Source organism: Talaromyces amestolkiae (assembly GCF_001896365.1).
Source record: "Talaromyces amestolkiae strain CIB chromosome Unknown scaffold1.1, whole genome shotgun sequence".
In the NCBI taxonomy this organism is placed as follows: domain Eukaryota; kingdom Fungi; phylum Ascomycota; class Eurotiomycetes; order Eurotiales; family Trichocomaceae; genus Talaromyces; species Talaromyces amestolkiae.
Genome location: NW_024468037.1, coordinates 2713562 through 2739863, shown reverse-complemented (window position 1 = coordinate 2739863; position 26302 = coordinate 2713562). Strand labels below are relative to the sequence as shown.

At 48.2% G+C, this 26302-nt stretch overlaps 7 protein-coding genes across 7 annotated transcripts; 5 read left to right on the top strand and 2 right to left on the bottom strand.

Annotated features, from left to right (window-relative positions):
• Positions 1-314: 314 nt before the first annotated feature.
• BHQ10_000907 (uncharacterized protein) lies at positions 315-2300 on the top strand (the record flags this gene model as incomplete). Its single annotated transcript, XM_040881945.1, has 1 exon — positions 315-2300. One exon carries the CDS (start codon positions 315-317, stop codon positions 2298-2300), a length of 1986 nt encoding a protein of 661 aa, XP_040729412.1.
• A 285-nt stretch (positions 2301-2585) lies between these two features.
• On the top strand, positions 2586-3604 carry BHQ10_000906 (uncharacterized protein; the record flags this gene model as incomplete). Its single annotated transcript, XM_040881934.1, has 2 exons — positions 2586-2962; positions 3034-3604. The coding sequence occupies 2 exons, from the start codon at positions 2586-2588 to the stop codon at positions 3602-3604; spliced, it is 948 nt and encodes a 315-aa protein (XP_040729411.1).
• Positions 3605-4544: 940 nt separating this feature from the next.
• BHQ10_000905 (uncharacterized protein) lies at positions 4545-10833 on the top strand (the record flags this gene model as incomplete). The annotated part of the gene is made up of 6 exons (XM_040881923.1): positions 4545-4621; positions 4674-5533; positions 5599-5652; positions 5957-9517; positions 10416-10625; positions 10679-10833. The coding sequence occupies 6 exons, from the start codon at positions 4545-4547 to the stop codon at positions 10831-10833; spliced, it is 4917 nt and encodes a 1638-aa protein (XP_040729410.1).
• Positions 10834-10986: 153 nt separating this feature from the next.
• Positions 10987-11967, bottom strand: BHQ10_000904 (uncharacterized protein; the record flags this gene model as incomplete). Its single annotated transcript, XM_040881912.1, has 1 exon — positions 10987-11967. One exon carries the CDS (start codon positions 11965-11967, stop codon positions 10987-10989), a length of 981 nt encoding a protein of 326 aa, XP_040729409.1.
• A 1796-nt stretch (positions 11968-13763) lies between these two features.
• Positions 13764-19227, top strand: BHQ10_000903 (uncharacterized protein; the record flags this gene model as incomplete). The annotated part of the gene is made up of 6 exons (XM_040881901.1): positions 13764-14475; positions 14529-17527; positions 18156-18297; positions 18346-18464; positions 18532-18882; positions 18943-19227. 6 exons carry the CDS (start codon positions 13764-13766, stop codon positions 19225-19227), a joined length of 4608 nt encoding a protein of 1535 aa, XP_040729408.1.
• A 106-nt stretch (positions 19228-19333) lies between these two features.
• BHQ10_000902 (uncharacterized protein) lies at positions 19334-20866 on the bottom strand (the record flags this gene model as incomplete). Its single annotated transcript, XM_040881890.1, has 2 exons — positions 19334-20318; positions 20367-20866. The coding sequence occupies 2 exons, from the start codon at positions 20864-20866 to the stop codon at positions 19334-19336; spliced, it is 1485 nt and encodes a 494-aa protein (XP_040729407.1).
• A 1025-nt stretch (positions 20867-21891) lies between these two features.
• Positions 21892-25521, top strand: BHQ10_000901 (uncharacterized protein; the record flags this gene model as incomplete). Its single annotated transcript, XM_040881879.1, has 5 exons — positions 21892-22016; positions 22075-22230; positions 22305-22799; positions 23872-24057; positions 24120-25521. The coding sequence occupies 5 exons, from the start codon at positions 21892-21894 to the stop codon at positions 25519-25521; spliced, it is 2364 nt and encodes a 787-aa protein (XP_040729406.1).
• Between the last annotated feature and the right edge of the window lie 781 nt (positions 25522-26302).

The following is a 26302-nucleotide window of genomic DNA, read 5'->3' as shown; positions in this document are numbered from 1 at the left end:
AATCCGTGAAACCATTTATCGATTCTCACCATGCCATTCTATCTCCGCAAAAGGCTTCCGGTTTGGTGACTATCTTGTTAAGAAGAGCTCGTGAAATGTTGCCGGCGGCTCAATTCAACATCGCCCAGGCCTACGTTTACTATCTGATTCATCTGCTCCCGTTTCTTCATACGAAACCAATGGCATGGGATACCAATAGACTTCGAGCTGAGTACTTCAATAGGTGTCTTAGTCAATTGGGAATACCGTCAAAAGTACTACCATACTTATCTGCGTCCATTCAGCAACAAGCACAATTCGAATTGCTTAAGGCGATGGCTGCCCACAGTCCTGTCATACCAGTCAATCGCTCAGGTTATCAAGCTATCATGGCTGTACAATTGGCCCATGAGAAAACCCCGGCAGAGAGAATATTTGCAAAACAAAAGGCACTCTCGTGGCCCCCTTGGAAAGAAGCTCGAATGGGAATCGACTCAGAACGTGGCAACGAGGGTATGCGGAGTCGCACGATGCAGGTATTGTCTCAGATGATAGAAGCCGGCTATGCGCCCTCTCCCTGGGATGATGTGGCTGCAATTCTCGCGGGCTGGGATACCGATGGTACTCCCACTATTCAGACGCGGAGTCTAGCGAGACCACAGAAGTCTTTGGGGCCTGGTACCAAAGAGTCCAAGGTTACTTCGACAGTTTGGGCAAGCCGAATTCGTGCGACCCGCACTTTACGAGAGGCTTGGGCGTGTTTTCTATCATATGAAACTCGTTGTGGCCATCCCAGTGAGCCAGTATACCATGCCATGGCCAGAAAGTTGATTTACAGGATGGAAGGAAGTGACGACATAAATTCTAAGAATGAATCCCTTCCGGGAGATGGTTTCGAGGTTTATCCAGAACCAAGCTCAGCTCGCGACGTAACATATGTCCCTACAGAGCCGCCAACACTTGAAGAACTGATTGAGCGGATGATATCGCAAGGGATTTTACCGGGCGTTGATTTTGTCGCTCTGCTACTACGTTTCTCGCCGGATTTCTCAACAGGGCTGAGATATATAGCTGCATTTTTGAGCCCGAAGCAGACGAAGGCTGTGAGTGCTCTTTACGTTGGGGACCTTGAAGGGGAAAATTTAGAAACCCTAAAGGCAATGAAACCTAGTCTTTTCGACTCGATCATTACCTTCTTTTGCACCAAATCACACTTGCCATGTCCCGGACATCGCTTCCGCAAATCGGATCTTTTCCCAATTCTAATGCAGCGACCATCGCAGCTCGTGGTCGATACGAGTACCTTCTTCTCCGACGAAGACGTCTTACGAGAAGGCAACTGGAACGGTCACCCACAGACATTATCGCACGCAGTTGAACTCTTGCTGGCCAGAAAGCCGCGGCGGGTGGCAGCATGGATACCTTTGCTCAAGGCTTTAGCTTCGCCAAGGGGGCCGAGCGAAGAAAGATTGGTCAAGCCACATGTGCACTGGTACTTCGCTTGGTACGAGGTATCCGAAGTGATTCACTGGATGCAGGAACTGGGCCTTGAACCTGGGATGGAGGGTTTCATCGTCCTTTGTCAAATATTTGCGCACGCAGTCGGCGTAGGAATTCAAAGTATAGCGGCAGCCGAGGAAAGCTTATACTTGGCACACAGAATGAAAAGACAGAATGACAAATTACATGTCAACATTGCGGATGATTTCGAGTCATTTGTTTACCAGGGACTTCGGGTCTTGAAGTCCTATTTCGATCGCCTTGTGCTGCCGATTCATCCTATGTTATTTAAAAATCAAAGTCCCAGCAGCGAAACTGGCCAGTCCTCCTCGCTTGAATTGCCTAAACTGCCTGGAATGATCGTGCCAGACATGATTGAGGTGCCCACTCCTGCTGCATTGCATTCCTTTGTCAGAGCTCTCGGAACTGCCGAGGACCATGACGGTATCCTCAATCTGCTCGAATGGATGAGTCGATACGCGTCGGAAATCGCAGACGCAGCTGATCTAAAGCGAGGTGGTAGAAAGATGTTGCGGCGCACCTTGACTGCTATGCGAGTTTATCTCGAAGATCTGAATGCGCTCAAATTGCCTATGCGCGAACCCGAACCCGAGCCTATGGTGAGTGGCAAGGCATCTCTCGATTCTTATTACCAACTCGGCGAGAAAAAAGATGATCATGCAGAGGCTCGTCCCATATTCGTCGATGGAAGAGTCGAAGAGGCATATGAGATTATTGAGAGCACGGCAATCTGGGGATCTTGGCCCTCGGACGATGAGGTTCGAGCATACGTTGCACATTATATGCATCCTGATATATAGGGTTGCTTTTGCACTGTAAATATTTGATATACATTTGGCGCAGGGATACCATTGATTTATGTATTTTAATAGAAATAGGGTTTGTGTGTACAAATAGAATAGATCTGATACTTATCAGATGAATGTATGGCTGGCTACCGATGATAACCGAGGCGGCGTCTGAGTGGATCGTATGACACCGGGACTTCCCCGCATACAACCAGCTCTCCTCCAGCTCTCTGGGTTTAACGTCGTTCCTTTCTTTCAACATTCTCCAAAGACAAAGCGTCCAATCATTCACACAAAATGCCACCCCGAGGCGCCATTGTCTTCTCGATTCTGCGACCAACTCGGTCGACGGCGACATTCTCACGCGCTACAACTCATTTCCAAATCCGTACAAACAGCACAGCTAGCACCTCAGAAGCAACCGGCAATACCATCAACGTACAACAAGTCCCCGCACCGGGATCGGGATACGTGCGCGTCCTACTACTCAACAGACCAAAGGCTCGAAATGCAATTTCAAAGGAACTATTGAATGCCCTACGGTTTCAGGTTGATGCGATCAGCGCGGAACAGGGCAATGGGCCGACGAGGGCTTTGGTACTTGCGAGTAATACGGACTCGGCTTTCTGTGCGGGCGCTGACTTGAAGGAAAGGAAGGGGATGACTAAGGAAGAGTACGTGGCTCTCCTTTCTTTCAATGACTTTTTTCCTCGCTTGAGCTTACTGATTCCCGACTTACTAATAGGACGAACGCATTTCTGACCAAACTGCGCGGCACGCTATCACGACTCGAGACTCTGCCCATTCCGACGATTTCTGCGGTGTCCTCAGTCGCTCTCGGAGGTGGCCTCGAGTTAGCCTTGAGCACTCAACTTCGCGTCTTTGGATCGACCAGTGTCGTAGGATTGCCCGAAACCCGTATTGCCATCATACCAGGCGCGGGAGGCACTTATCGTCTCCCGAAACTGATCGGACTCAGTCGCGCACGAGACCTAATCCTCACCGGTCGAAAAGTCTCAGGTGCGGAGGCATATTTCCTCGGTATTTGCGACCGGTTAGTCGAAGTGACGCCCGAGGAGGAAAAACAGGAAGGAGTTGCGCGAAATAAGGTTTTACATGAGGGAATCAAGCTTGCGCTGGATATATGTGAAGGCGGACCGCTTGCGATCAAGGCCGCGCTGCAAGCTGTGAATCATTATGAGAATGGGGAGGAGGCTGAGAATGCGGCTTATAATACGGTTGTGGATACGGAAGATAGACTTGAGGCTCTTCTTGCGTTTGCCGAGAAGCGGAAGCCGGTTTACAGAGGGCGGTAGAGTCATTTGTTAGAAGAGAAATGCTGAGGTAAAAGATTCCTCAATCACAACTGTGAAACGCCCTGGCAAATTCGAAAAGTATAAATATGTTTTATTGATGCCTAGATCAGTACCTACATACAGATTCACATGATCTTGAGTCCAGCGTCCTCTTTCCTCGGAACAAGCAGGCGTGGCGACAGGACAAGCACGGAAGATTATCCAGCTGCGTAGCTCGAGTCGCACTGTACCACTGCAATGATCAAAACAGTGATGAAACAAAGCAGGTCCGGTGGCTGACAAGAAAAAACAAGCTTGAGACGGCAGAGTGATCGACTTTTCGATGCATCACATGATTTGGCGAAATGTAACCGGGTGATCCGAGAAGGTTTAGTACGTATTCCGTAGAGGGGAAGCGAGAATGCCACATGAGCGTCAAGATTCCAGATTCGCTAATCAGAATAGTCAGAGTACTTTTTATGATCAGAGTCCTGGTGAGGCTGTGGGGATAAGGGGCGTCCCGCTGTGTGGAGAGCCGTGGTAAGACTAAGTCTCGAAGATCAACTAAGTTACGTACGTATTAACTATTACCCCATGGTCAGATCAGCCCCAGCCCCTCCAGGCACCGATATAGACTGTATCGTTGACTCACTGTACGTGCGGCGAGGCTCACCATCGGCACTTGCATCTGCTGCCAAAGATACAGCAATCGTGAAGAAGCGTGAGATTAGTCGACATGATAGAAATGAATAATCATACTAAGCAGAGCGGGAAGGCGCATTAGCAGTAGGAGCTACCTAGTCGGCGGGTGATGCGTCGTCTGTTCACGGGACTAGCCCCAAGTCAGATGCGCTAGTGACTCTTCTACAACTGCATATATAGCCTCGTCCTCTTTCTCCGTTCCATCTTTTTCCCTGAGACTTCCTCTCTGTCCTCAAACCTCCTCATGGAATAAACAACCATGCCGACGCTTCGCAAAATCAAGCAGTACGGCCTGACAGAGGTGTACATTTCGCCTGGGAGGCCCGCACAGGTCGAGTAGGCAGCTTATTTCCTTCAGGAGCCCTTCAAATGCTGACCATGATCATAGTGTCGTCCTCGTCCATGGTCTTAACGGCCACCCCAAAGATACCTGGACAAGCAAGAGCGATGTCTTCTGGCCCACCGATGTGTTGCCTGAATTTTTAGAAAATTCAAGTCTGCGCATCCTCACGTATGGCTACAATGCCAATGTTGCCGCTTTCACGGATGGTGCCTCCAAAGACCGCGTTCACCACCATGCAGAGACTCTCGCCAGCGAGTTACATGCCAATCGAAGTCTGCGCGGCTGCCTCGAGCGCCCGATCATCTTTGTCTGCCATTCTCTCGGTGGCCTGATCGTAAAACGGTGCTTAATTATGTGTCGCAGCCAGGAGAACGAGAAGTTGCGCCACCTTCGCTCGATTTACATTTCAACCTTTGGCATCTTGTTCCTGGGCACTCCTCACACCGGCTCTGACGTCGCAAAATGGGGTTTACTTATTCAGAAAATCTGCAGCGCTGTTTTCCCCAAGAAGTTTATGGACACTTCTCCACAATTGATCGAGACACTAAAATCGAACAACGAAGTGCTCCAGAACATCAACAGATTATTCAACGATTTTTTCGGTCGCTTTCATGTATATTTCTTTCACGAAACCAAGCCCCTCGACATGAAAGGAACCCGCGAGTTTATCGTAGATGAATCGTCTGCTGCCCCAGACGTTCAAGGAGCCGAGCGCATGGGAATCGAAGCAGACCATAGCTCTATGGTCAAATTCGAAGATGACAGTTCACCGGGATTCGAAGCTGTTGCTGAAGCAATCATTCGCTACGCGCGTGAGGCACCCCCTGTAATCACTGGCCGCTGGAAAGAGGAAAGGGCCCATGTGCACCTCCAAGTGCACTCTATGGCGGACGAACTAACTCGATGTGAGCAACCTTTCTAGTCWCCTCTTTGTATCTCTTTCTTTGTGATTTACTAACTMATTGCCTAGCTTCTGTCGATTTCTCCCAAGAACCTCCTCAGCCAGAAGCAGAAAGTAGAATGGGTAGGGCTCAATATTTCATTACAAATTCCGACGGCCCTCCGAGCGTGATGAGGGCGTACGAGGTTGAGGAGGCTGATCCAGTTGAGCCACGATGATTGGATTAATGTACTTGCACTTGATGTTCTTCTTCCCCCTCATGCGTCGTATGACGTCTTTCCACTATGCATGCGCAGCCTGTCCTCAATTTTCTCTACGACTCATGATTTGACGTTCTGATGCACCATTTTCTTGTGTATTTCTACCATACAAGAATGAAATCTCATCTCAACAGCGAGCGTGAGCTGATGTGCTTTGTTTCTTGTAGGTAACTCCGTACCGAATCTCCCCCTACCGCCGATTTTCCCCGCCGAACATACCCCTCGCATGGCACAGAGTGTTGAGATTCTACCTACTCAGCGTGGCCCACTGTTTGTCGTTCCTCCCGGATTCCACCCGAATGCCACTTTTATCGGAATGGAAAAGGAGTTGAACGAACTCCATATCCGTCTTTTCAACACCAAGAGACGGGAAGAGAGGGCGGCAGCTGTACTCATCTGTGGAGGTCCTGGGTCTGGAAAGACGCATCTTGCCCGTGAATACGTTCACAGTCATCGCAAAGATTTCCCTGGCGGCATATTTTGGATTGATGCCAAGTCTGTTCTAGCAATGTCGACTTGCTACTGGGATGTTGCGCAAGCAGCAGCATTGATTGATGGTAGAAAAGAATATCCCACCTCGACTGACGCCACCATATTCGTGGAGCAAGTTCGCCACTGGTTTGAATCAAGGGAGGAATGGCTCATTGTTTTTGATGGGGTGAACTTTGATGAAGATAGCCAACTGAATGCCTTCAAGAAATACCTGCCTTTCCGAAAGAACACCAGCATAATATATACGTCTGTGGACCGAACGCTGGCAAAGAAGCAACGACTGTTCGAACCTTATCGCCTTAATGTACGAGCTTTGAAAGCCGAAGAGGCTCGTCAATTGCTCTTTGACGATTTGGAAATAGAGAATCCAACCCCTGAGCAGTACAAAAAGGCGACCGAAATAGTCCATCATTATCAAGGCCTCCCGCTAGCAATCCATGCCATTGCTCATAGGCTTACTGCCACGCGGAAACCCTTGGAGAGATATCACCTCAATTCACATCTGACAGATCAGCGGCTCSCGGAGCCGTTCATAGGAATCATGCAAGACCTCCGCGCTCACGAGCATTTTGAGGCGATGAACCTGATCAATTTATTGGCGTTCTTCGGACACCATGTCCCGGTCGGTATGATTAGCTGGGGGAAAAGCGCACTTGAGGGCCATAATTTACCAATATTGACAAGCAGTCGACCGGGTGAGCCTGGCGACCTCGACACTACTTTGGGTGTACTTATTCAGTACGGGCTTATCGAGAGAATTTCCGACCGTTATCCAGGTAAGTCATTGCTACAAAGGGACGACTTCAAGGTGGAAAGCCCCGAAAGTGAGATTTCGGGTTCAGAGTCCTTTACAGAGAGTATGGCAGCCTCTGGAATATATCAAAATGCAATTGATGTCGTGAAAATCCACAGCGTCGTGCAAGCATTCTTTCGGGACGAGTTGAGAATTGTCGACGGGAAAAATAAGCAGCTTCAATCTGACTCCACTGACAGTGGGACCTCGCAATTGCCTGACAGCCAGACATCACAACCAATTACTAGCTTCTATACGTGGTGGTTGCTGAATGCAACGAGGGTTTTCTGTAAATCTTACGAAATTGCTCGGTATAAGATGAGTCGAGATCGCTCAGGCTGTCTCTTCGTGAAGGATTTGCGAGAGTATGAAAATCATGCCGAGCGGTTAATGTCTTACTACAGAAAGGTAGACAGCCGTCCGTCAATAACGATTGTGAAAGACACCAAAAAGCTTCTCAAAGAAGCAGTGAAAGACATTAGTACGGAGATCGGCAAAATCTCTCCAAACGCATTCGAGGAGTCCTTCCGGCTTGGAAAATCAATTTTCGACCGATCAAGCAGTTCGTCATCCGGGCCTTCTTCGTCGCTAGAAGATAGTATGGCGTCCCATCGCTCGACGTGGAATGACGACTGGGAGTCTATCAAAGTTCAATCTCCTGTAGAGTTGGCCAATCCACAGCAAAACCCGTTTCAATTTCCAGATGCCAGTCTGTCTCAGGAGGGACTCCACGAGCATATCCCTTTCCAGTTTCCGCTTGCTGATTTGTATCGAGAAAGACTTCAAGAGCAAAATGATGGCTATCTCAGCGATGGCGAAGGAGGATTGAGGGTAAAATCACGGCGGTCTTCGGCAGATTCGTCGAGGTACAGTGAGAATACTGAGATACCACCTCCTCACCCAACGGCTCCCACCGCTCCAATAGCTTCTGTTGACGGMCCTGCCGCTACTTCTACTACTGTACCCTCACCTGCTCCTAGCCCCGGTGAGTTGGGTTGGGAAATTGTTCAAAGAAAGAAGAAAGGAAGTAAACTTTCAGACGTACCGAAAAAGGGACCGAGATTTCGTGGCAGACTTAAGGATTTAGGATCATTTCGACCTTCTCCTATTACCAAAATGTCATCTGCGCAAGGGGAGGGCTCTATGAGTCGGATTCTTTCTGGATCTAGTGATAGAAACACAACCCCGACGAATGCGAAGGAATTGCTAGCTTCGTTCCAAAAGCCAGATGCCCGGAAGCAAGTAGGAGATGCTGATCAAAAGGAAATTCATTCTGCATGGACATCGCCAGTTATTTCTCCACCAGCAGCAAAAAGGCCTTCGTCAGAAATTCCACTACCCGCACCGAGTCAAAGTGCACCAAGTGTCCTGGGTCACGGCAACAATCCCTCTCCCAAACCAAGGCCCAAAAGTACGATAGAGAACAGGTCAGATCTTCGATCGGAGCTCAGACCAAGTAGCGCGCAGACTACCAGCTCCAGGCCATCACCAACATTGGTCGAGTTTGGCAGAAATCATCGACTGAATCCCATGAGCCATAGCGATCCATCCCTGGTGCGCGGGAGGGGGCAATCCCAGTCCAACCCCAATTCCGCGCCGGGGTCTCGAAATCATTCCAGGCACCCTTCGTCGTCTGTGAAATCGACATTAGGCCGTGAATCTTCGAAAGCCTCGATACCTGGTCCTCAAGCGTTCAGACTGAATCCGACACATCAGGCCTTTATCCCGAGACTAAGTACGAATGACATGGGCTCCAGATATGTCCCTGTCCCTGTCCCTGTCCCAGAAGGAGGAATGGTCATCGACGTACAGAAGAGGAATACTCGGAGATGGGATGAGGAAATAGTCTACCCGGCTTCAAACCTGTCTACATCTCCTCGACAAGCGATACCTGGAGGATACACATCTGAACCGCTATCCGCAGATATGTCTCGCGATCCTTCAGGCCAATCTCGTGCGTCATGGCAGACGGATCCTGTTCCTGCAACTCGGCGATCATCGCAGCAGCTAACGCAGCCGCAGCCGCCTACAGCTTTTGGTCCTCAACTACCTACCTCACCAACATATACTGTAGTATATGCTCCAGAGGGCAGTTCAAGGCGTCAAGCCGCTGCATACACGGTTCCACTGGCTGCGCCTAACTCTATCGACTATCTGGGTCTCAGCAACCGCTTTGAATTCGGAGGAGAGCCAGATACACCAATTGTCGGTGGCCGAGTACTAGAGAACCAAAGCATTTTCTTCGGCGAACACGAGGTTGATGTAGACGAAGCACGTCGACGAGTCATGGATTGGAACTTACGCCAGTCACCTGCGTTGATGTACGATCCTCGAACTGGACAGCCCTTTTTGGCAGCACCGCGCATGCGAGCTCAGCGATCTGATCCGGGGACAACCATTATACCGGTTCCCGTGGCCGTTCCAGTGCATATGCCAATTGATAGTACTACAACGACTCAATTCGCTCGTCGATCGAGATCAGGGAGTTCACCTGACCCAGTCTATCCTGGATTCGGAGTGGGATTGGGGATTGATCCTAGATATGGATCTCCTCGCAATCGCTAATACCTTTTCTTTTGTTTGACTTCATATTCACTTGCATTGTGTTTTGTTGCCTTCCCTTTTCTCTGTCTTTTTGTCTTGTTCATGATTCGTTGATACCCCCTTAATCATAGCATGGTGTTACGGAATGGTCTTTGAAAACAAAAGCTGATTGCATACGCTTAGTTCTTGATGGGATTGGGTATGTCACCGACTAATGTTCGTTCTTTGTTCAATCGTGTAAATTCGGAGTTTTTGTTCTGCTACTGTACGGAAAGAGGCGTCGGGAAAAAAAAAGGCATTTAATGGCGTTGGGGTAGAAATGTACATGGAGCATGGAGCATGGAGCATGAGCGAAAGGAGTTAGGAGAGATGATATGATACCAAAATGGAAATTTTTTTCTTAAAATCATCGAAGTCGTCGACTTCAGGTATGTAGGGCTAACTACATGTAGCCCTAACGTAGATGCCAGGCGTAGAAGTGGCAGCCTCGGGCTCCGACACTAAGCCACTTACAGACTAAACGTCCATGACCGAGGAACGACGTAACTCTGACACAACCAGCTGGGCTAACCCGTTTGGGGGAGGCTTCATGCATTCATTTTTTGGCATGCTTGCTTGCTTGAATGACGTAAAGAGCCCTATATAACCTTCTGAGTTCATCCCTGCGTCCAACAGCTTACCTCTAAGCTACCGTCTCGAAAACACTGCAGAACCATACAGCAATAACAAATGTAGGTTGATGAGACCACTTATATAACATACTTGAGGTGGATGAACTGACTGAGATGATTACTTAGCTTCAAACACACTCGCACTCATCACTATGGCATTCGTAACCCGTATTGTCCCAGCCCGGTCTCTCATGACCGGCGCTTCCTTCCAAGCCTACCGCTCATTCTCTACAACCTTGGCAACACAGAGAGGGCCCGTCGAAGCCACTAAGGATGTTCTCAAGAAGGCCGATCGAACGGTCTCCGATGCTGCGGTCAAGGGTATCGAGACTGGAGGTATGGTGACCTGTGTTACCTAGCATGTTCAATTGCTAACGCTTGTCTATTAGAAACCTTAACACACAAAGCACAAGAGACCCTGGGTGTGAAGAGCAAGGAAGCAGAAGGAAAGGCCAAAGAATTGGCGGGTGAGGCCAAGGGCAAGGCACACGAGCTAGAAGGTAAGGCCAAGGGCAAAGCCGAAGAGCTCCGCAGCGGACGATAAGCCCAAGGTATCAGCCAGAATGGCTTGATTTGATTTCATTATTTTGCATGAAAACCATAATTGAGTTGTATTGATAGCGATCCGATGTTGAAAAGCATCAGTTTTCTAAGTCTTCCAATTTTCTTGATTGTATTCTTTGCTTGTAGACGTCGTTCAAGACTGTGAAAGCATGAGCACGTATTCCCTAGTGCTGTGTCCAAATTTCAACACGTCCTTGTCACGTAGCTCAATGTATCGTCCACCTGGAGCAGGATTCCCATTGACCATAGACCCGTTCGAGCTCTCCAAATCGATGAGGTATGGTCGAACACGTCCCGTCTTGTCTCCAAACTCATTCTTCTTTTCCACGTAGCGGAACTGAATAGCTGCATGTTGCTTAGAACAACTCGTGTGTTCGATAGGGAAATCCACAACAAGATTCTCTCTTCCTATCAACCAACAGCTACGTTCGCCTAGCGGTACCATTTCCAACAAATCCTCACCTTTGAAGACATATAGGCGCCAATCATCCTTTGCTGGTGGTTTACGTGCTTCGGCTGGTTCATGGTATTTGAGCACCACTGAGCTGCCGTTGACGGCGATGGTGTTGCTTTCTGCGGCAAGCCTGCCGGTATTTGCAAAATTGGGTTTCTCTTTGACCGGTGCCGGTGAGCCTGTCTTTGTGGCCTCGGTTGATTCGAATGCGTCGTTTTGAGATGGTAGTGGACCTCGCGACCGAACTGGTGCTCCCGCAGAGCGACTACGATCGCGTCTATCTCCAGACCGTCGACGTCTCGTAATCTCCTTCGAGCCCGATCTTCGGTGTCTGTCGCGTTGTTTGGAACGCTCGTCAGGCTCGGACGAATCGTGCCGCCGTCTTCGAGTATCGTGGTCTCTCCTCTCTCGACTTCGGGGTCTGTCGCTGTCTCTCCTGCTCACAGAGTTTTCTCTTCGTCTCCTCCGGTGGTCATCTCGCCTGCCCGAATGTCGTTCTCGAGATCGATCTGGAGACCGTCGTCGACGTGTATGTTCCTTCTCGTAATCTCTAGACCTCTCCTGACTGCGTTCAAGTTTCCTTCGACTGTCGTTGGCAACAGGGGATCTTGAGCGAGAGTATATCCGTCGGCGATTTTGGTCGTCTGTATCTGGAAACATTCTGTATATTTGAAGAAGCTGTTGTAGCCGTTGTACAAGTAGCTCCAAGCTTGGCTGTCAATCGGAAATCGACCCACAAGGCACGTGACGTAGCCACAAAACGGGATCGGCATCGAAGGGTCAGACCACCGATCTGAACCTCGTCGGATACGTACAACTTCAACTTCGATTGAACTTCCTAATGGGATAAAATGGGCAGTTTCATTTCAGCTGCCCCTTTTATATCCTAAGCAATGTGATCATGTCGTGGAAGCAGACAGTCTTTGGCCACGGCAGCATCCCAGCCTTCAACTGTCCGAGATCGCGTGCTCACTACCTGCAATTGCCATGGAGGGGCAACCCGTACGAATATATTCACAGCCGACATTATGCATCGGTACACAGTGAGCATTCCATTGGAGGAGATCACCAATGGCCAACAGCGCCGTCGTTCACACCTTATGACATTCTCCGTCAAGAGCCGGCAGCTCCGTACTCGAAGAGGCGATATTACGAACTCGTGAAGCTATATCATCCAGATCTGCAAAGTGATGATCGAGACCATTTCAAGAAAGTTTCAGAAGAGGTCCGGCTTCAACGATATAGACTTATAGTAGCGGCCCACGAGATACTGTCCGATCCCGTAAAACGAGCAGCCTACGATCGCGACGGAACGGGGTGGCATAGTCACCCGGATCACCCAAACTCGAAAACAGATTCCAAGGCATATGCATGGGCTGCGAATAACGATGCCTCAATTTTCAACAACGCAACGTGGGAGGATTGGGAAAGATATCACAATAGAAACAAACCTAAACAAGTACAGATCGTGTCGCATGGGACATTTGTATCATTCATACTTTTATTAGTTCTCTTTGGAGGCTTTGCTCAGGCATCATGGATCACGCAAACCCAGTGGGGTCTTGATCAGCGGGTTCAGGAGATGAATGCAAAGTCGGCACGCCTTCTAGCTAAACGACGCCAGCAGACGGATGAATTGAAGTCTAGAGAACATCGTGTACAGAACTTCCTGATACGGAGGGATCCAACGGGTGCTGGCTTGAAAGAAGAAGAAGAACCTGTCTATAGAAAGGCACTTGATAAGCAGGCCAGACTACCCAGACTACCTGCTCCAGAGATCGCTCTACCGACAGAGCACCAGTCGAAATAGTCCTACATGTAGACGTGAAGAATTTGAAATCGCTGTATATAAGCTTGTTTGATCAGCAGTTAACATGAACAATGTCACAGAGTAATCGATCAGCGAGTTTCCTGCGCCGTATCCTGGAACTTTCACTTCTTAAGAGTTACTTCTAATCTCTAAAGCAAGTGTTTCTGCAGCTATGCAATTCAAGAATGCCTTCATAAGCCTCCCTTGGCCATCATTCAACTTACTACGGTCCGAGGTTAGCACAAGCAAACTTGCTAAGGTTAAATGAGCTCATCAACATGCGCCGTCACGTGTCCGGAAGGCGCCGTATCGCTCGTATAGAGCGGGTTTTGAGGCCAACATCGAGAAACTTGTTACTTCTTAGTCCTCAAACTATGCCTTAGCGCACTAATCAGATTTCAGGATGTATATTAGCTTACCGGATCTCTAAATCTCCGGGGCATCTGCCATTTGCCAATGCTACCACGGGTAGCTAGCTGTCATGGTGTCGGCTAGCGAGGCCTCTGCTACCAACAATGGTGACAAAGGACGTTTCATATAGTGTCCATCTATCGACTGATATCATCTCAGAATTAGAAGAAGCCGCTGAAAAAATGGAAATTTCATCACGATAAATAGCGCAATTGGTCATATCGTCTCCGTTGTAATGGAATCGAAGAAAGAGCTTGACATTGCGGAGGAAAGTGGTGGTCAGACAACAAACGCGGGCATCTTAGGCCAGGACATTGTGCCAACTACACTCTCATTCAATGCAGTCAGCCCAGTCGACGTCTGGGTTCACAATTTGACGGTACAGATTGACACGACACCTTCAATATGGCAGGCCTCTCCAGCACAATCATGGCATCGGCTGCTGAGGCCAAAATTCAAAAGCGACGACGCATTATCTTACAAAACCATACTTAATGGCGTTGGCGCACATATGCCATCTGGTAGTATAACTGCCATAATCGGAAGCAGCGGTTCCGGAAAGACGTCCTTGCTAAACGTCATGGCCGGAAGGATGGAATCTAGTCGTTTGAAGATCTCCGGTTTAACAACTTTTAATGATGATAGCAATATTGCGCATATGCGTAGCTCCTACGTGATGCAGCAGGATGTGCTGATCCCAACCCTAACTGTGAGGGAAACTTTGCAGTATGCTGCTGACTTGCGTCTTCCGCCACCGATAACGCAAGCTGAAAGAAAAGCTATCGTCGAACAGGTCATTTTGGAGCTAGGCTTGAAAGAGTGCGCAGACACGAGAATTGGAAATAGTGCTCATAAAGGGTGCAGCGGAGGCGAGAAGAGACGGACTAGTATTGGCGTACAGATGTTGGCTAATCCATCTGTGCTGTTTTGTGATGAGCCGACGACAGGTACGTATTGATTATAGGGAGCTGTCGAATTGTGCCTAAGAGAACCTATTCAGGACTTGACGCTACGAGTGCATATCAAATCATTAGGACCTTGAAGGGTCTTGCAAGCAAAGGTCGTACTGTCATTGTTTCCATTCATGCGCCACGCTCTGAAATTTGGAGCCTTTTCGATCATGTCATTCTGCTATCCCGAGGCTCACCTCTGTACAGTGGTCCGGTATCAGAGTCTCTTCCTTACTTTTCAGAACTTGGATATACCATGCCGACTTTTGTTAATCCGGCCGAGTTTCTGATCGATCTGGCTGCTATCGACAATCGTTCATCGGAGCTAGAAGCTTCTTCGCTAGCTCGAGTAAACTTTTTTCGAGATTCATGGCAGACGAAGGAGAAGAAAGGTGATGTTAATGAAGTTGGGGAAACCGCTTCGCAGGAAAACCTTCCGATTGCACCAAATGATACGAATGAAATAACAAAGAAGGTACCCTTCAGTCGAGAATTCAGCGTTCTTACATCACGGACCTTCAAGACGACACTTCGTGACCCCCTTGGCGTAGCGGGAACTATATTCGAAGCAGTTGGTATGGCAGTCATCACCGGCTGGATATTCCTGCAACTAGACAAGAGTCAAGCGGGGATCCGCTCTCGTGAAGGAAGCCTATACACGGCCAGCAGCCTCAATGGCTACCTTGTCTTGACATACGAGACGTTCCGACTAACCATCGATATACGACTTTTTGACCGAGAGCGAAATGAAGGTGTGGTCACGGTGCCTGGGTTTCTGCTCAGTAGACGTGCTGCACGATTTCTCCTTGAAGACCTTCCAGCTCCTATACTGTTTAGCATCATATTCTACTTCATGGTTGGGTACCGCCTCGACGTCGCTGCCTTTTTCATATTTTTGGTTATCTCAATTCTGGTCCACTATATAGCAGTATCATTCGCAGCTGTCGGCGTCGGCATCGCACGCAGTTTCTCCGGCGCAGGTCTCGTTGCTAACCTTTCATTCACTCTACAATCATTTGCTTGCGGATATTTTGTGCAGTCAAATCAGATTCCGGTCTATACAAGATGGCTGAAATGGACTGCCTACACGTTCTATGCGTTTGGTGCTCTGTGCTATAACGAGTTCATAGGCACAAGCAGTCCCACCTATGGCCAGTTATACGATTGCCCTTATTCGAATGACCCCTTGGACCCGGCATGTAAACAGTACACGGGTGTCTACATAATCGAGAGCTTAGGGCTCCCTTCTAACTGGATATGGCGACCATGCGTGATTTTGGTAGCATACGTGGTTGGGTTCTATACCCTAGCAGGCCTCTTACTTCAATACAACAAATTTGCTATGGGAATTGCACAGGCCCGCAAGTCCGATGGTGATGCACAAACGGGGAAAGAGATGGCGGTAGTTACACGTTCGACAGAGGACATCCGGCGCGTTCTTATATCACTTAACAAATATACGCTCGAGATCAAAAAGAAGGACTATTTTTGGAAAGCGCCTCGCACTATTCCCATCTTGCAACCTATCACCACCGAGTTCCAAGCCGGCCAGTTGAATGTAATCATGGGGCCATCCGGCAGTGGCAAGACATCGTTGCTGAACTCTATTGCTCGAAGACTTCATGGGTCAATTGGTACCAAGTACAGGCTCGGTGGCACCATGTCTTATAACGGCGCAATTCCCAGCGAAAGTGTAATCCGCTCCGTTACCTCGTTCGTCACCCAAGACGACGATGCACTTATGCCCTCGCTTACCGTTCGCGAGAGTTTACGTTTTGCAGCTGGCCTTCGGCTTCCGAGATGGATGTCCAAGGAAGAAAAGAATCGAAGAGCTGAGGATATCCTCATGAAAATGGGCCTGAAAGATTGCGCCGACAATCTCATTGGTAGCGATTTGATCAAGGGTATTAGTGGCGGAGAGAAGCGAAGAGTTACCATCGCTATTCAGATACTGACAGATCCTAAAATTCTCCTTCTCGACGAGCCTACATCTGGATTGGATGCATTCACAGCCACATCGATCATGGAGGTATTGAACGGCTTAGCTGCCGAGGGCCGAACACTCATCATGACAATCCATCAGTCACGGTCAGATATATTTCCGCATTTCTCAAATTTGCTACTTTTGGCTCGTGGGGGATATCCCGTCTACTCAGGTAGTGGAGCAAATATGATTTCGTACTTTGGCTCTTTTGGCTACCATTGTCCACCGCAGACAAATCCTGCGGATTTTGCTTTGGACCTTATCACCGTTGACCTTCAACAAGATGGTCGTGAGGCGACTACTCGCAAGAGGGTCCACCACCTAATCACTGCCTGGCAGAGTACTGATCATGTGGTGACAAGGCAAACATCTCAAATCGCCACGCCGGCTGAGCTAGGTAGCCTTAAGAAACAAATGCACCCTTTGCGCGTAACATTTCCTTTAGTCCTCCATCGCTCGACAATCAACTTCTTTCGTCAACCTGATTTGATCATGGCGCGTACCTCCCAGATCGTTGGCATCGCAATCATTATGGCTCTATTCTTTGCCCCGATGAAGAATGATTACGCAGCAGTTCAAACTAGGATGGGATTTGTTCAGGAATTTGCAGCGCTGTACTTTATCGGTATGCTGCAAAACATCGCTGTCTATCCCCCGGAACGCGACGTCTACTATCGCGAAGAGGCGGATCATTGTTATTCTGCAGAAACATTTATACTGTCCTACACTGTGCTGGAATTGCCCTTTGAAATACTCGCCTCTATACTCTTCGGTGTCATAGCCGCCTACGCAGTCAACATGGAGCGCAGCGTGCTAATGCTTTTTGTTGCCGCATTCAATTGCTTCGCCATAATCAATGCCGGAGAGTCCCTCGGTATTGTATTCTGCACCTTGTTTGACCACGTCGGATTTTCTGTCAATGTTACTTCAGTCATCCTATCTATATCAACGATCATGGGCGGAATCATGTCTTTGAATCTCAACACAGTTCTTCAGGGTTTCAATCACCTCTCTCCGATCAAATATGCCGTTGCGAATCTCGCTCCTTATTCTATGCGTAATCAGGTATTTACATGTACGGATGCGGAGCGTCTGACGAACGGACAGTGTCCAATCACTAGTGGAATACAGGTCTTGGACTTGTACAATCTGGATGCAAGCCCTGCGCTGAATGTTTTGTGGTTGACAATTTCGGTGATTGTGTACCGGCTTCTGGCTTACGCAGTCGTCAAAGGGGTCAGAAGTCATGGATTTTGGGATGGTGTAAAAAGGCTTCTGTCTAGATGATAAACTGAGGGGGCCTCTATACTCGTTTTAAAGAACTCAGAATTGCTTTCTTTAAGCTATAGAGAGTACTTTAATACTAGATAAGTAGTTATTACAGAGATTGGAAGTTATAAATCTTAGAAATGTATAAAAATGCCTTCTATCTAGATGATGAACTAGAAGAGTCTGCATACTCCTTCAAACATGAAGGGTTCAGAACTTTTTTCTTCCAGCAACAGGAAGGCTTTACTGTGCTGCATTATTTTCACTCTTCTTCATACATCATCTTCTTTTCATCCCGCACTCCTCCTACTCTCCATTATGTCGGATCTCTTACCTATTTTTTTTTGAATTGAATTATCTTTTCAACATCATCAACTACCTGCCTACCACACCAACTACCACTGACTACAGCATGGCATTCAAGCATCCTCGCAAGAACCAAGTTATCGACCGCAACAAGCGCGTCAAGATCTCGGATGACATGATCGCTGAGTCACTAAAGAAGCCACGATTCATGCCGCCTTACTTCGAGCATGATGCACTTGACCCAAATCTCTACGCAGGAGGTATGTGACTACGCTAATGCCCATGAGTTGATAGCTAACAATTTCAAGAATGGGCAAAACCATGTGCTCAGATTTCTACGGACCATCTTCCCTACGACATTGAATCGGGCCCTTATGAAGAGGACAATGCCGACGAGGAAGAAGATGACGAGGAGGAGATTAACAGAGTGAGTTCCCCGTTCCTGACTTTTAAGTCACATTTTGAATTGCTTATGATCACTGATGATATCGCAGGTTCTCGATTCGATGCTCTCAGGAACCGAAGACAAGGTGACCATTGAGTCCAGCACCGCTCCGGCACCCCCCTCCGATGCAGATCGTCGTGTCATCGGTACGCGCCCCGTTGAAGGAAAGGGCAAGAAACTATGTGGTCTCGATGATATGGACAAAGACGACCGATTAATCTACTATCTGAAACTGGCCAAATGGTCCGAGCGTGCCATTCATGAAAAGCTCGTGGCTGAAGGTCGCATCGGTTACAGTCAGAAAACGATTGGGACGCGCTTTGCTCGTATGCGTCGCTTCATCATGGCAGAAAATGACCAGCGACTCAAAGACGGTACAGTTGTCTGGCTCGCAGCCGAAGTGAGTCGACTTTCCGGAATGGTTTCCAGTTTGTTCTTCAGACTAACACACTTTCAACAGAAGAACCTTCTACCAGATGCTGTAGCATATGCAACCCAGCAGATCGACAAGGAGCGCAAGGCTCTTCGCCAGCGCAAATGGGAATTGGTATCCGAGTTCATCCAGAAGCGCGAACCTCTTGCCCTGTACTCTGGTGAAGCGTGTCGCGAAGAATACGAGACCATGTTGACGCGGGACGACGACTATGACGCTACTTCCAATGATCCGAAAGTGTCGAAGTTGGAAAAGGAACGTCAGACACATGCTGAAATGCTTGAGCATTTCAAGCAGTCCGAATCTCTCTAATGCAGCACAAGTGTTTTGTCCTTCATTTTTGAATGACCCAAATTGCTTTTGAATCGTTGACGCTCTCTAAGGGGCGATAGCCATTAATAGTCATATTTATGCCAATTCACAACCTCGCTTTAGCTTGCCATTCTTCATTGAGCTTCGTCTCCCACTCCACCCTATGGTCCCTACTATCTCGTAATACTTTCTCCACCTCCGCATCACTGAATTTATGGACTTTATCCAATGAAACCACTTTCGTAGAATACCATCCAGCATGATGGTATATGACCTTTCCAAGATCCCCACGTGAAGTTTGCAGTGGTCCTGCTAAAACATCCCGAAGAAATTGAGACCATCCTTGGAAGAATAATCTGCCAGCCGGGGTAGCGATCATAATGAAACCAAAGACATGCGGCATGCCCTCGTATTGTTCCACAATAACAGGTACACCGGCATGATACATCTTGCGCGCGGTCAATAAATCCTCATCTGTGAGAGCCTCCTCGCCGGTGGTAATGTATATAGGAGGAGCGCCCTCCCAAAGTTGTTTTGGACAAGCGAGTGGTGACACCAATGGGTGGTCGACTAGCCATGCACTACAATACATATCGCTTCGGGGAGGGTTACTCGGCCAAATGCTGTCTGGGGTCTTTGCAGTAGGATGGTACATCGTTTCTGAAGGTTCATGTGGTGGTGGAGTGAGATAATCATATACTGCGAAATCACGAATTGAGGGCATAGAGCGCGTGATATCGCACCATGGAGAAATTAGTGACAGCCCGGCTGGAAGGTCGATAGAGACTTCACGACCATGAAATTGCACGGTTGTGGATGTCCTCTTGAGTGTGAGGAGAGTCTGTAATAGTGCCAGACTGAGATTGCCTCCCGCCGAGTCCCCGGCGAAAACAATTTTGTTGGCTGGGACTGGTTCGTGGTATGAGCCCTCAGGAGGGTAAATAAGCGTCAAGTAAGCTGTTAGAAGGTCGACCAGAGCCGCTGGAAATGGGTTTTGAGGAGCCAAGCGATACCGAACATTTAAAGCCCGCGCTCCCGTGAGTTTACAGATATGTGCCACGGGTACTCTGTGAGTGCAGGGGTCCATAAGACTGAAGCAGTCAGTACTGAACTCGTCCAAAACAAATGGTGTATCTTACTATAAGGCTCCGCCATGAATGTAGAATATAACCAAATCGGATTTGGCCTCGGCCGTCAGTGCTTTATATTTCTCTTGTTCAGAAATATCCGGCAGTGGCGCATTCTTGTCTACTCCGCTGCGGTACCCTGTCCACTCGGCCTCCACCGCTTTCACAGGCGGCAGCTGGAGCAACTGATACTCATCGCCTTCCGACAATGTCTTGACTGCATGAAGAACAGCATCCGCGACAGCATCTCCCGGAGCCGGTAACGTCACTTTGGATACCCACATGGGACCTTTGATCCCAGGGTCATTCATCGATCTGCGTTGCTGCGTGCCGGCAGATACTGACATGTCCAGAAATGAGCGGATAATGGCGACTGTCATTTCGGTGCGCAGGTCTTGCTTTTTGGATGCTGGTGTGACTTGTAGACCATGGTAGACTAGGGTTTTGAGGATTAAAGGGATGCGTGCCAGCAGTGCCTTGAGCAACGCTACTGGGTTGTTTAGAGTTGACATTGTGGATGTCTTGAACTGGGAACGCAGAAAATGCCAGCAATGCAGAGGAGAGCAACTTATTAGAGAGAAAAACGAAATGCTCTTTGTACAAAAATAAATCTATGACAAGAGAGTTCCAAGGAAACTTGGAAGGTTGAACGCGGAGAAGGACGAGCCTCGGTTCATCCGGCATATGATCTCATAGCAGCTAGGGTTAGGGCTGATTTTCGGAGCCCTAAACGGCTAAGAGAGAGGCTGAGGTGCAAATAAACTTAATAAAGCCATTGGCTGCCCCGTCTTTAGCCCCGCTTACTGCAGCGACTCCCATGGTACCTCCAGGTGCATATTCTAAACAGAGCAAACTAAGTACCTGATAGGTAATTACAATGCGGCGGAACTAAACTTGTTGGAGCCTATCAGCCACGCCAGCGAGCGATGATAAACCTACGCGGGGCACAAAATCGCCCTCCAATGGCATGACAACCACAGCATACACTGCCCAATCGTCTTGTTCCTGGAAAGTGATTGGCACGACGGGTGATATCATGTGATCTGCATCGCCTGCTGTCGAATATATAGAGATGGATATGCTTCCCGTTTTCCTTCCTCTTGCTTTCCTCACGCTTCGGAGAGTCGACCGCTGACAACCACGCACATGCTACTACCACCACCAAGGTTGTGTATCTGTGCAGAGCCTCGATCGGAAATTACGTTTACGTGACCTTGAATATCTTCTTCTCGTTGTTTCGATCGCTGCCTGTAGGTATCGATCGATTCGCTGCTGGACGAGGATCACCAAGTCATCGCATCGCAGTTTCTGACCAGGCTTCCAAGGCTCCCGCCACACTCATGCGAGTCCGTGCATGATCAAGCAAGAGCGTCGTTTTTTTATCCTACTTTTTTTTCGCTCTTTATCATCCAGCCAAATCGTCCGTTCGTTATTTTTATATATTATCTGGATTCATTCGTTACTGTGCTCTCGACCAACTAGCTTCTCTCGCAAGCCTACAACGTCACTCGTTAGATCTTTGACAACCGCAAACACCATGTTCAAACGTTCTTTTACTGCAAAGAATCGAGTGGGCAAGGCTGTGAAGCCTGCCAAGAGGACCTACCGTGACAAGGCCAAGGAGAAGATGGAAGAGTCCTTGGACAGTCCGCCGATGGGGAGGTACGCACATCATTTATACCATGTAGCAACAATTATTCAGTGACTGATCGAATTATAGCCCCATCACGAGTCCCATCGTGACCATCGTTGTTGGTCATGAGCGGCGCCTGTTTGCTGCTCATGAGGATGTCCTGTCTCGGTCCACCTACTTTGAAGCTGTGTTGAAGGACCAGTTCCTGGAACCCAACGGAAAGAAGGTGGACCTTCCTGACGAGTAGGTCTCTTTTCTTTCTTATTTTTAGGCCATCTTTTAAAGACGGCGGAAGGTTCATAGTTGACTTCCTCCAGAGAACCAGAGATATTATCCTGCATTCTTGAGTTCCTATACAAAGGTGACTATTTTCCGCGTTTGCTTCACCACAAACGTCGCCACACTTTGGAACTTGAGGATGCCCAGGACGTTTACAAAACCGGTGGCCGAGGTTCCAGCATGGCTACTATGTTTCATTCCGGCGCAGACGCCGAACTCCTTCGAGATACCGTCGTCTACTGCGCTGCAGAAAAGTACGGTCTTGATGAGCTGAAGCATCTTGCTCTTCGCAAACAGGGTATTCAGAGCGGTATCCCCGTCGATGTCATTCTGAGGTCTGCCCGGTTTGCCTACGAGCATACACCGGATACCGAATCACGACTCCGTGCGCATTATTTAGCATTGATCATTCGAAGCCGCAAAACATTCAAGAGAAGTGGTACCATGCAGATGGAGATGGAAATTGGAGGTAAATTGTTTTTTGATCTGTTTGTGGCTATGAGCAATCACATCGATGACATCGTGGAAATCGGGTGAGTCTCTTTTCTTACCTACCCGTTTCTTCATCTGTTCTCATGCTTTATACAGCAATAGCCGATCACCAAAATTCATCTAATGATGAGATTGTACCTATTCGCCTTCAAACAGATCAGACGGTTGGATAGTGGTGTATTATCGAAGCAGAGAAGATGGACATGAACTCGACCAGAATGGCAGGATAACCAAGAAATACTTTAGGGTTCTTCTCTTGCTTCTGCAATATTACTCTTTCGTTCTTCGAGGTTGGCCGCCACTCTTATGGTTTTGAGCAAAACCATCCTTACTATTTCGTATTAATATCCCTCAAATCCTTGACGTTGTTTTTGCTTTTGTTGAAACTAAACAATTTGCCAGATAGTTTTTGTTTCCTGTTGATTCTCTGCGAGAATCATCCACACGTACACTTTTGTTTTCCTATGCTTGCTTTAAGCATGTATTCTGCTTTTGGCTGTCTACTGCTCATCGCGCCTTGATGTGGTAGTATCTGTACAATACTTCCCGGCTGCGAGAGCCATATGTGACATGATCATTGTGAGTTGACTACAATCAAGAAATATTCGGCCACCTCAAATTTTTCATCATCTTCTCAAGAGATCCTTGACTCTCACTCGTAGTCTCATCGATAATCACCTCCAGATCTTCAAATTGTAGATTCCAAATCTTCCCTCACTCTATGTTCTCTTCACTTTCTCACTTCTCAATCTCTTAATCTACGTCCAATCATCACCTCATCGAACTTTTGATTCTTGATCTCACCACCAGTACATCTCACCTCAAGTAAGTATTCTTACCAGTTACTTTCATATTTCTGATCTCAGTTCACTCTACTCCTATCTTCCTTACCAAGTGCGAAAGATTTGTCCTTCCTCGTTCATCCTCAACTCTCTTTTCTCAGTCATTCTTCTACAACCCCCTTTACTTTTCTGTATCCTTGGAGGGCTTTCACACTGCCTCTTATCTTCTCTCTTTTCTCCCTCTACTCATATACACAATCGCTTCCTGATTTACTACCGGGAACCATCCTGCTCGCTCGATACGGCAGACAACTATGGCTCCTCGTCACAGACTCACACCTATTGACGAGGACACCGTGCTTCAGCACGGCATGTCCTTTGTCGTCAAATGGCGCAACCCTGGAACCAACCGAGTTGACTTCTGGATTGGTATTTACGTTCCGGAGGAGCTTTCATTTACTACTCGCAAAGAAGACGACGGCAAGTACATGATGTACCTTCCCGGCCGAAATATTTAGTGAGCACCAGTCCCAATTTCTCTTTATTCTTGCACAATTCTAAAATATGTATCTGTAACAGCCGCCGGATTGAAATCAAGTCCCTCTATTCACTCTCGGAGCTCCCCCCCTTGGAATATAACCAGGCTGGTCATGAGTACCCAGATGTCTACAAAAGAATCTACGGTCTCGCCGAGGAGACAGCCGATATCCGCTACTGGAGCTCCCTGGCAAAGAAAGAGCGCAAATTCAAAGATCGCAAGGACAAGGTCCCATCGATCGATTTCGTCCCCGCTAATGGTGACACTGGTGGAGCGCAGGGTTACGAAGCTGACTCTGATATGGACGATGATGATGAGATCATAGGCAGCGCTATTCGTCATCCCAACGGCTCTATAATTTTTTACTCTCCTGTGGAATCTCAGGGTCAAATGGAGCCAGCCAAGCGCCAGAGAGAGGGGTCTGTAATCACTCCCAGCAAGAAGGCCAAGGTTACCAAGCAGCATCGTCGTCCTCAGCAGCAGGAGCAGCAGGTCCCAGAGCCTGACGGTGAAGAAGTCGTGGACATTTACATCGGCAATGGAACTGACCAGAAGGTGTTCCATCTTTCTCGAAACAACATTAACAAGTCTTCTTTCTTGAAGGGGCTTATTCAAGGAAAGTTCCCATATATCTTTCATCCGTTTCTTCACCACATGAGTCCGGCCGAATTCGAGCCTGTCTATACGTTCCTTTCGCAGAATGAAAGTCCAGACTCTGATCTTGTTTCCGTCTATGGAGATGAAGTTGGAGACGATGACGATGATTGGGAAGACATCCTGGGAGATGTAGGCAGGATGGGCACGTACTGGAAGCTTAAGGACGTCCACAATACCGAGGAATTGAAGGCGTACATCCTCCAGCTCAGACCAACCTTTGCTCAGGCTTGTTTGCTTGGGCTTTCTGAGATGGCTGCAAATGTCACTGCCAATGTCCAAGTGGCTTGGAACGTCTATGGCAGAGTCGACCAGCTACCTATTTACCTCGACTTTATTGAAGGCGTCATTCAGGATTCGGCCCGCGGGAGGGCCCCCGGCGCATGTCACAGTGATCAATTCTCATATGGATTCGGCGCCTCTTCGCAGTCTTGGGTCGTCCGCTTTCTTGCCGAGACTTTCGTTCTATGTGCAACTGGGGTGCCTCAGCGTTTCTGGTCTTTGATGGAAAAATACCCCAGCTTGCGTGCTGCGGTCTTCAAACGTCGGGCTATCCTTGATGATGCGAACATACTCGAGCTCGAGAAAAAGTTTAGGCAGCGAGCGCGCTTGGCCGAGGCTGATTTCGCGATCCCAGCAAAAACGGTAAAAAGAATTGAACAGGAGGCGGCTGGCCAGGATGAAGAAGCAATGGAGCAGGTGTCTGAACCTATGGCAGAAAGCGCTGAAGAGGAGGCAACCGAGAAGGATGGAGAAGGAGTTGAGCAGGTGGCGGAAGCTAATGAGTGATCTTGGGGAGGCCGCCGGATCTAAATGATTTTGCATTTCGGGTTCAAGTTGCTATGCACTATTTATTTTTATATTACCTTCGCTATTTCGGGATGCTGATTAAGGACAATCAATCAAACTCCACTCTTTCACTATACATCCATATTACTGTATAGTCTCGTCGTATAATTTCCAAGTAGACGGGTATACACATTCTACTGACTCAATCAAGCCCCCCAAGATACATTGACATTCGACTCTGACAACTTCCGCTGATGCGAATTATACGTATCTTCTAAGCCTCCATATAAGCCTAAACCCCTCCCACGAGGCTTATGATATATAATTCAAATCGCCAGCTGGCATCGGATTCTAGGGCCCTTCGATGGGATACATACATGAGTCTGGAGTATTCCGATGATGCATATTATGGTTATCCTTCAAGTCCTCACATGGTTTGAATCCCTCCCAGAAGCCGATGATAGATAACATCTAAACCCGCATCGAATTCTAGGGTCTTTCAGGGATACAGACTTTAAATTGTGCCTAGATACTTTCGCGTCAATGCCGCACTCTTTTGATACTGCTGCAACATACACCTATGTGGCGGGAAACGTACACTAAATAATCTGTTTCTCATTCCGAATGAGAGAATTATGTATGATGATAGATAAAATAGCCCTCATCTTAATAGAGCCTCGAAGAAGGGAGCGTCAATAGATGGTTGAGATTTTTCCTCAGGGACGAGTTTAGCAGAACCATGTTCTAGGCTCTGCTGGGCGCTTTCTGAAATAAACAGCCC